The sequence below is a fragment of the Podarcis filfolensis genome (assembly GCF_964270895.1).
Source record: "Podarcis filfolensis genome assembly, chromosome: 2".
NCBI lineage: Eukaryota > Metazoa > Chordata > Lepidosauria > Squamata > Lacertidae > Podarcis > Podarcis filfolensis.
Window position 1 is genome coordinate 5,913,545 of NC_139605.1, and position 10,610 is coordinate 5,924,154.

General features: G+C 49.1%; 1 protein-coding gene across 1 annotated transcript; it reads right to left on the minus strand.

Annotated features, from left to right (window-relative positions):
* Nucleotides 1-4,586: 4,586 nt before the first annotated feature.
* On the minus strand, nucleotides 4,587-10,400 carry PSMB8 (proteasome 20S subunit beta 8). Its single transcript, XM_083602394.1, has 6 exons — nucleotides 10,196-10,400; nucleotides 8,536-8,686; nucleotides 8,295-8,406; nucleotides 6,849-6,978; nucleotides 4,911-5,115; nucleotides 4,587-4,789 (listed from the first exon to the last, which is right to left on the minus strand). The coding sequence occupies exons 1-6, from the start codon at nucleotides 10,340-10,342 to the stop codon at nucleotides 4,701-4,703; spliced, it is 834 nt and encodes a 277-aa protein (XP_083458520.1). The 5' UTR covers nucleotides 10,343-10,400; the 3' UTR covers nucleotides 4,587-4,700.
* Nucleotides 10,401-10,610: the final 210 nt, after the last annotated feature.

The window sequence follows — 10,610 nt, forward strand, 5'->3', positions numbered from 1 at the left end:
TTCTTATAGCACTTTCTTTAGATCTTTTTTCTCATATCCAATTGTTTGTCACTGCAATTCTATTTTGCGTTACCCAAGACATTTTAACATTCATTAATTTTACAACAGTTCTTAAGATAAACTTTAAATTTCTTCCAATCTTCTTCCACCGTCTCTTTCCCTTGGTCACGGATTCTGCCAGTCATCTCCGCCAGTCCCATGTAGTCGATCACCTTGGTCTGCCATTCTTCCAGTGTGGGTAGCTCTTGTGTCTTCCAATACTTTGCTAAGAGTACTCTTGCTGCTGTTGTAGCATACATAAAAAACATCCTATCTTTCCTTGACACCAATTGGCCTACCATGCCCAGGAGGAAGGCTTCTGGTTTCTTCACGAAAGTGCATTTAAGCACCTTTTTCATTTCATTATAAATCATTTCCCAGAAGACCTTGATCCTTGGGCACGTCCACCAAAGGTGGGAGAAAGTACCTTCAGTTTCCTTACATTTCCAGCATTTATTATTGGGCGTGTGATAGATTTTTGCAAGCTTGACTGGGGTCATGTACCACCTATAAATCATTTTCATAATGTTCTCTCTTAAGGCATTACATGCCGTGAACTTTATACCGGTAGTCCATAACTGTTCCCAGTCAGCAAACATAATGTCATGACCAATGTCTTGTGCCCATTTAATCATAGCTGATTTAACCGTCTCATCCTGTGTATTCCATTTCAACAGCAAGTTATACATTCTTGACAGATTCTTAGTATTGGGTTCCAATAGCTCTGTTTCTAATTTTGACCTCTCCCAGGTGTCCCTATTTTCCAGGGAGGGTCCCGGATTTCCAGAAGCCGCCCCAGTTTCTGATTTGATTCCAGAATGTCCCGCTTTTCCTTGGGACGTCCCTATTTTCATCAGAAAAATGTCAGAGGGTACAGAGTTATGCGACCCCCAAGCCAAGGAGATAAGTAACTGTACAACCTTTAGAAGAAATCTGAAGGCAGCCCTGTATAGAGAAGTTTTGTAATGTTTTGTTATTTTTTTATATGGTGTTAAGATGCCCAGAGTGGCTGGGGCAACTTATTGTATTAAGTGGCTGGGGCAACCCAGTCAGATGGGTGGGGTATAAATAATAAAATTATCATCATTATGTAATAGGATGTCCCTATTTTCATTGGGAAAATGTTGGGAACGTATGGAAACATAGAATTGTAGCGCTGGAAGGGACCCCCAGAGTCATCTAGTCCAGGGGTCTGCAACCTTTAAGACAAAAAGAGCCACTTGGACCCGTTTCCGAAGGAAAAAAAACTGGGAGCCGCAAAACTCGTCATTATAAAAATAACTTTTTTGTCACTTTTTTATTATTTCTTTGTTTGACCCCTCAGAATTACTCCTCCTCATAGAAATAAACGTTAAATTAACAAGTTACCTTTTTTGTGTGTGTGCGTTCTTCACTCCCCTTCAAAACAGTGACCAGCGTACATGCCCCTTACAATGTAGCGGGCGGGCGGGAAGGTGACGTCGGGACGGTGCGTGACTAACGCACGCACCGCCCCCATGCGACGTCACAGCCAATACAGCGCCCGCCACAGTGGGGAGTGTTGGGGCGCACAATGCGCCTCCTCCCCTCGCTAGTATCCGCCCCGGAGCCGCGGCAAAGGTGTAAAAGAGCCACATGCGGCTCCGGAGCCGTGGGTTGCAGACCCCTGATCTAGTCCAACCTCCTGTGATAGTAATCATAGTAACATCAACAACAACTTATTATTTATACCCCGCCCATCTGGCTGGGTTTTCCCAGCCACTTAATACAATAATCTATTAAACATTAAAAGCTTCCCTAATGCAGGAACCTCAGCTAAATCGAACATGACAGACAGCAAGAGGATACATAACGGAGAGGATTGAAGCCGCAGGTCAATTCTGTGTCCAGGGCGGCTGTCTACCAGCTCCACCTGGTACGCAGGCTGAGACCCTCCCTGCCCATGGACTGTCACACCAGAGTGGTGCATGTTCTAGTTATCTCCCGCTTGGACTACTGCAATGCGCTCTATGTGGTGGTAGGAGTCTACCTTTGAAGGTGACTCGGAAACTACAACTAATCCAGAATGTGGTAGCTAGACTGGTGACTGGGAGCAGCCGCCGAGACCACATAACACCGGTCCTGAAAGACCTACATTGGCTCCCAGTACGTTTCTGAGCACAATTCAAAGTGTTGGTGTTGACCTTTAAAGCCCTAAACAACCTCGGTCCAGTATACCTGAAGGAGCATCTCCACCCCCATCATTCTCCACACTGAGGTCCAGTGCTGAGGGCCTTTTGCCAGTTCCCTCCCTGCAGGAAATGAGGAAGTTAGGAAGAACTTTCTGACAGGAAGAGCTATTTGAGATGGTGGTGGAGTCTTCTGCATTGGAGGATTTCAAACAGAGGCTGGATGGGCACCTGTCAGTCTCTTTAGCTGCGATTCCTGTCTTGCAGGGGGTTGGACTAGAGGACCCTCAGGGTCCTCTACAATTCTACGATTCTATAAAAGCCCAAACCCAACAAGAATAACTGTCTCATCATCCCCCCAATTCTCTCTCCAATAGATTCTCCCCAACTGTTGGAGGGGTGGGATTTGCCCTTCTATCAATCCTGAGCAGGACTCAATTAAAGACACCCCCCTTGCTTTCCAGGTTTGGGTGAAGGGCAGTTTAGACATTCCCCACCCCCCAAAATGCTTTATATACCTGAAGGAACGTCTCCACCCCCATCGTTCTGCCGAACACTGAGGTCCAGCTCCGAGGGCCTTCTGGCGCTTTCCTTGCTGTGAGAAGTGAGGTTACAGGGAACCGGGCAGAGGGCCTTCTCGGTGGTGGCACCCGCCCTGTGGAACGGCCTCCCATCAGATGTCAAGGAGATAAAGAACTATCTGACTTTTAGAAGACATCTGAAGGCAGCCCTGTTTAGGGAAGTTTTTAATGTTTGATGTTTTATCGTGTTTTTAATATTCTGTCGGGAGCCACCCAGAGTGGCTGGGGAAATCCAACCAGATGGGCAGGGTATAAATAAATTTCTTCTCCTTCTCCTTCTATTCCTAGTCCCTGGTGTGGACAATGCTGAGCTGTGTGGACTGGAGAAGGCAGAACGAGGAATGAGCAACAGGCATGGGGCACCCCCTCCCCCCATATCAGGATTGAGCTACATGAACCCTCTGCATACACTTTATGTGGAAGGCAATGAGATGAGGAAGACGTTCCAGACCCTGAAGGTCCTCACAGCGAACCTAAACCAGAGGGGCTCGTCAGCATCTCAGAAAGGGCTGTGCTTCGCTGGTCTGCTGTGCAAAACCGAGAGAGCCAGAAAACACCTCCCAGATCTTCTCAATAGCTTGATGACCGCAGGTGCTTCCTTAACGGAGAGCAGTTGAGGTTCCTGGAACTGCAGTGCCACAAGACACCCACGTGGGTGGGGACACAAAGGGCTCAGAACAACTGTTGTGGGTTTGACTCTGGAGCAGCAGTTCTCAACCTGTGGGTCCCCAGATGTTGTTGGACGACAATTCCCATAATCTCTGAACACTGGTCATGCTGGCTAGGAATGATGGGAGTTGTAGTCCAACAACATATGGGGACCCACAGGTTGAAAAACACTGCTCTGGAGAAAGCCTTGGGGGGGGGGCTGTAGTTCAGCATTAGAACATCTGCTTTTCATGCAGAAGGTCCCAAGCACCCCCCCCCAACATTTCCACTGGGAGATTCCCCCTCTCAGAACCCCTGGGGAGCCTTGCCAGTCAGTGCAGGCAATATTGGGGCAGGTGGACTAACGGCCCAACTCAGTTTAAGTGTGGCAGCAAGGTTCAAGGACAGTCAAGGCCACTCCATTTTGAACTGGATTACGGACTTTTGTAACTTTTAAGGACAATTGCCTGCCTGATTTTCATCACTGTACCTGTTGAATCCTGGCAAGGCTTTTAATGTGAGTAAGCTTATATTTTTTTGTTTACTTAAGCAGTCTGTGAGTGATTTCTTCGTTAAGAGGGAAACACAGAAGGGAGAAAATGAATCCAAGTCTGTCTAAGCATCTTTGGATATCATAATTGGTCTAGAAGGTTAAGCAACCTTTTCCCCAAAAGCGTCTAAAGATAAACGGCAATCGGATGGTGATTTTAATCTGCTGAAAGAGGTACAGTGGTACCTCGGATTAAGTACTTAATTCGTTCCGGAGGTCCGTTCTTAACCTGAAACTGTTCTTAACCTGAAGCACCATTTTAGCTAATGGGCCTTCTGCTGCCGCCGCGCCGCTGAAGCACGATTTCTGTTCTCATCCTGAAGCAAAGTTCTTAACCCAAGGTACTATTTCTGGGTTAGCGGAGTCTGTAACCTGAAGCGTATGTAACTCGAGGTACCACTGTATCTGCATTCTCACACAAGTGAGAAAAAGAGGAAGAATAATAAATAAAATATCCTGTCCTACTCATCTAAATTCATCCAATGAAGCTGTCGTGGATAAGCTTATCTTAAACACAATAATTCCCAAATGTTCAGTCCAAAACCTCCCCCTACGTGTATCCTATATGCTACTTCAGACCGGTTAAAATCTTCTTTAAAACATGAGCACCGAATCAAAGACTTTATCAATGAAAATACTTTATTGCTGCCCCGTCATAAATGTAGCTCTGTCCCTTTCTGCCCTTTGCCCCTGAGTGTTGAAGCATATCCAACGTTCCTCGTGGTTCCCGGCTGCTCACTTCTTGGCTTCGGCGTACTGGTGGAGCAGTTCGCTGACATCTGTGCGCCCGACCCGGATCCAGCCGTCTTCCTTCATGTGATACACTGCGCGGGGCGACAGAGAGGTACCACAACATCAGTGAGGTTGTGCAAAATGAAAGCAGGCTCTCACCAAACAAGGGGGACGTGGGGCTGGGACTGCAGAATGAGGGTGGGGGGCACTTACTGTTCACCACACCGCCTGAGTAGGCATCGCGGTGGGTTGCGTACGAGATGGCCTTCCTGCCGAGTTCGTAGGCCTCCTCCACACTGAGATCGGGGCGATGGCCGCTGTCCAGGATCCCATAGGCATAGCAGTTCCCACTTCCCGTGGAAAAGAGGGGGCCACCCAGGCGTACCCCGTTATCGTCTATGTAGTAAAGTCCAGGTCCCTAGAAAAAAGAGGAAGAACTGGCCTCTTTTGCCTCTGATCGCGGCCACTTCCACCCAAGTCCCCTGCCTGGCTGATCTTGCAGCCACTCCCCACCCGCTCATTCCCACCCCACTCCTCAAAAGTCACAAAGTTGTTTCTCTCCCTCAGGCCCTCATTCTGGCAGCACTTCCCATGTGCCCCCCCCCAAGACTCACACTAAACCCCCTCCACTAAACCTCTCTTGAAAATGTGCCCTGGGTGAGTTCCCGGCGGTATGATAAATATTTATCAGCTTCGTATACACCATACATTTAAAGCAAAACCTCCTCCCCCAAAGAATCCTGGGAACATTAGTTTACTGAGCCCCACAGAACGGATAATCAGAGACCTTTGTGGGCCTCCTTGACGAGAGCTCCGGAGGGTGGCAACACGAGAACAGGGCCTTCTCTGCAGTGGCTCCCCGTCTGTGGGATGCTCTCCCCAGGGAGGCTCGCCTGGCACCTTCATTTCTTCAGGCACCAGGTGAAAACGTTCCTCTATAACCAGGTCTTTGGCTGATTCTATGGCCTTTTAAATATGTTTGTGGGATGGGGGGTTTGTTCTTGCTTTTACTATGTGCTTTGTGTTCTCATTTGGTATTTTTATGTTGTGAACTGCCCTGTGATGTTTAGATGAAGGGTGAAATACGTTTTACACATCACTTGGGAAGACGGGCGAACTAATGCCAGTGTACTGGAAGAAGCAAAGATCCCCAGTGTTGAAGCAATTCTCTTCAACATCATCCAACTTCGTTGGACTGGTCATGTTGTGCGGATGCCTGATTATCATCTTCCAAAGTAACTACAGTGGTACCTCGGGTTAAGAACTTAATTCGTTCTGGAGGTCTGTTCTTAACCTGAAACAGTTCTTAACCTGAAGCACCACTTTAGCTAATGGGGCCTCCTGCTGCCGCCGCACGATTTCTGTTCTCATCCTGAAGCAAAGTTCTTAACCCGAGGTACTATTTCTGGGTTAGCGGAGTCTGTAACCTGAAGCGTATGTAACCCGAGGTACCACTGTACTATATTCCGAACATAAAAAAGGAAAGCGTAATGCTGGTGGTCAACAAAAGAGGTGTAAAGACTCTCTCAAGGCAAATCTTTAAAAATGTAGTATAAACACCAACAACTGGGAAACACTGGCCTGCGAGCGCTCCAGTTGGAGAACAGCCTTTACCAAAGGTGTCATGGACTTTGAAGACGCTTGAACTCAGGACGAAAGGGAGAAACGTGCTAAGAGGAAGGCACGCTTGGCAAACCCTCACTGTGATCAACTCCCGTCCAGAATCCTATGTCCCCACTGTGGAAGGATGTGTGGATCCAGAATTGGCCTCCACAGTCACTTACAGACTGATTGTTAAAGCCGTGTTTATGGAAGACAATCTTACTCGGCTATGAGGGATCGCCAAAGAAGAAGAAGAAGTTCAGATGAAGGGCGGAATGCAAATTAAACCAACAAATAAATAAACTACGGTTCCCAGAACCTTTACAAACTACAATTCCTAGGATTCTGGGGGCTGGGGTGGGCTGGCTTTAAATGTGCAGTGTGTATTTAGGCAGGACCTGGCTGGCAATGAATGAGGAGGAATCCTAGAATCGCTCTTCCAACCAGACTTCCTCTCTCATCAGAATACCCAGCAGCCCCTCCTTTGACTCCCCCCCAACTCCGCCTCCCCCCCAATTGCCCCCCTCCTCGCGGTCACGTTGCTGGTACCTTCTTGTCCCAGCCGCACAGCATGCTCCCCACAGACAGCCCCATCCCCCTGTACTCAACAAGCATGTTGGCCAGCAGTTTGGAAGCAGCCGAGATGCTGATTCGCTCCTTGTTGCGTAAGTAGTACAACCTGCCGGAAGAAATAATAATAATATATTAGTACTCCGCCCATCTAGCTGGGTTTCCCCAGCCACTCTGGGTGGCTCCCAACAGAATATTAAACATCCAACATTAAAAACTTCCCTAAATAGGGCTGCCTTCAGGTGTCTTCTAAAAGTCAAAAAGTTGTTCGTCTCCTTGACATGTGATGGGAGGGTGTTCCATAAGGCAGGCGCCACTACCGAGAAGGCCCTGTGCCTGGTTCCCTGTAACCTCACTTCTCGCAGTGAGGGAACTGCCAGAAGGCCCTCAGAGCTGGACCTCAGTGTCCAGGCAGAACAATGGGGGTGGAGATGCTCCTTCAGGTATACTGGACCGAGGCTGTTTTAAAGGTCAGCACCAACATTTTGAGGAAGGGAGGGAGGGAGGGAGGGAGGGAGGAAGGAAGGAAGGAAGGAAGGAAGGAAGGAAGGAAGGAAGGAAAAAAGGGGAGAGGTAAAGAGAGGTAGGAGGAAAACGAAAGGGAGAGTCGCTCTCTCCTCTTCTTTTTCATAACTCCATCACCCCTGCCGTTTTCAGGCAGGCCAGTGACCCATCTTGAGGCTTCCCAAGTAAAACTGGTGGCCGAGCTCCCATGTCAGGGCTTCACTATCCTTCTGGAATCTTCCGTCTATTCAGCCAGATCCAGGCTGGGCTCAAATTATAATATACGTGGTGGGAGCCGCTGAGAGGAGGTCTGGCACGGTAATCTTTTGCTGTGACCTGCTGAGCTACCATTTCTAGAAGAGGGGTGGTGGTGTCAGAAGAAGAACATCATGACACGTTATTCCAGATCCTAGCTTGTGTTTCCCAAAGGGGAAGACCGGAAGGATCCTGCCTCACTGCTCAAGTTCGCTACACTACATGTGACTTTTAGGAAGCAAAAGCAACAGTCGATACATATCAGAGCAATACCTTTATCAGGCCCACCAAAATATTCACAATAAAAGCAAAACAGCTTTCAGGGTCTCCAGAACACTTCATCTGGCTAGATGAAGAATTCTGCAGAACTCTCAGACCTGCAAAACTGTTTTGTGCCATTTTGGTTGGCCTAATAAAAGGCATTACCTTTGAATGGATATTGGAGTTTTCTTATGGGTCAGCCCGGCTGCCTTTACATGAGCACACACTCAATAATTCTTTTGTTTTTTCATTGCCCTGCCCTGCATATTTTTGAGATGGGGAAAATACCTGCAGAAGACGGAGGTTTACTGAGTTTAGCTGAGATTCCTGCGTCGCAGGGGGTTGGACTAGATTGCTCCCCAGGGTCCCTTCCAACTCTACAAATCTCTGATTCTAGGTACCTACCTGCAGTGTTTGGCCAGGAGGCGCTCCCAGTACTGGCAATCTGCAGCACTCCCAGACATGGTGCCCAACAAGTAGGGGTTGATCTCAATGACTTTGTTGAACACCTTTGCACCTGTGGGGAAGAGAGTTATTTGTGGGGGGGGTTCAAGCCAGCGGTGGGGAGCCTCTGCCCCCACAGTCTAGGCCTAGGTCAGCCAGGCCTCCTCCAGTTTCAACTCTCTAAGTCTCTGTGGTTACTCACTGATGTAGCTGCCGGACGATGCCCGGGAATCGGTGGCGACGATGACGCCATGCTGGAAAGTGAAGGCCATGGTGGTGGTGCCATGCTCCAGCTCAATCCGCTGCCCGTTGCTGCCGCTGCCCTCGCAGTGGGTCTGCAGGAACTCAGAAGGCTGGCGGGGGAGAGAGAGGAAGCAAGGCACGGAAATGCTTAATGCTTAGCAATCTCTTTTATCTGCCATCCGAAGCCACTTTTGAGACTTCTGTAATACACAGCAACAATAAATTATCCCAATGTTTGGGTGCTTCCTTTCCTCCTAGGAGGACAGCCACAAAATGCGCCCCCCCCACCCAAACTGGTATCAAGCTGAGCTTCTATAAAGAAGGGGACAAATGTACAGTGTATTTGAAAGACCATTGTCAACACTTGAACTCTTTGGCAGGTTTTAACTAACTCTTGCAATGATGCATAGACTTTAGATATACAGTAGTACCTCGGGTTACATACACTTCAGGTTACATACGCTTCAGGTTACAGACTCCGCTAACCCAGAAATAGTGCTTCAGTTTAAGAACTTTGCTTCAGGATGAGAACAGAAATCGTGCTCCAGCGGCGCAGTGGCAGCGGGAGGCCCCATTAGCTAAAGTGTTGCTTCAGGTTAAGAACAGTTTCAGGTTAAGAACGGACCTCTGGAACGAATTAAGTACATAACCCGAGGTACCACTGTAATGGAGGGTTGTAAATTAAATGGACTTATTATATGCAGTTTAAAAAGTCCCCCGGAGGGGAGGAGGGAAGTCCTGAGATTCGGAAGAAACTTGTGCTATTTGTACTGTATGTGATTATAATTGTGAATGGAGTTGTAAAATCAAACAAAAAACAAAAAACAAACTGGTATTGAGCTGGCAGTGGTGGATTTGGGGCTCTCAAATTCCATCAGTTTCGAGTTGCTTTAGGGTCGCTGCTTTTAAAGAGCTGTAATCCCACCAGCGCTTTCTTGGAAGTTAACACAAATCAAGCAAGGAGAAAGTTCAGTGAGGCGCACATGGGTCCAGAGACAGATGCTACAACAGTACAGTGGTACCTCGGGTTAAGTACTTAATTCGTTCTGGAGGTCTGTTCTTAACCTGAAACTGTTCTTAACCTGAAGCACCACTTTAGCTAATGGGGCCTCCCGCTGCCGCTGCGTGATTTCTGTTCTCATCCTGAAGCAAAGTTCTTAACCCGAGGTACTATTTCTGGGTTAGCGGAGTCCGTAACCTGAAGCGTCTGTAACCCGAGGTACCACTGTACTGAACAAATGCAAAAACACAGCAGCCTCTGGTAGGTTGGGAGAACAAATGACAGAGGGCGGGGGAGGGAGCCCCCTTTAGGGAAGTTTTTAATGTTTGATGTTTTATTGTATTTTTAATATTTTGTTGGAAGCTGCCCAGAGTGGCTGGGAAACCCAGCCAGATGGGTGAGGTATAAACAACAACAGCAACAATTTCCAGACCCTAACATGTAGGTCAAAGCGGGACCCCAACCTGCGCCTTCCGGAATACAGATACATATTTTCCCGCTTCTGTCACCGCCCAGCAGAGGGCAGCGGGCAGAGATCGCTGGCTGGCGTTGGAAAGGCACTGCTGCGCCTAGCCTGAGTGGCCCTCCCGCCTCTTCTTCGCCCCTTTCCCCATCTCACCTGCCTCCCAGGGGGCACGGCGATCTGGGGCTTCTCTACCCCGAAGGCGTAATGCCCGGGTGCCCCCGGCCGCGGGGTGGCGGCTCCTCCCAGCGGGTTCCAGTCCCAGGCGCCGCGCTCCAGCCTGCAAACGTCGAGGAGCGCCATCGCCGCTTCGCCTCTTTCTTCTCGGTGAAAGCGAAAGCGGCAGCGCCCGACCCGTGTTTCCTCTCCGTGTCTCCCCCGCCACCGCTCTGCTCCTCCCTCCCCGCCTTCCTCCGTGCGCCACGTCGGGGATGGGCAAGGGCGCGCTTGGAGAGGTTGGCCAAGGAGCAGGGCGCACGGAGGAAGGCGTGAGGAACCCTCGGGAGAGGCGCGCACCGAGGGTGCCCTATCCAAACGGAACCCACTCCACCCTCTTTGTTGGAGGGGGCGG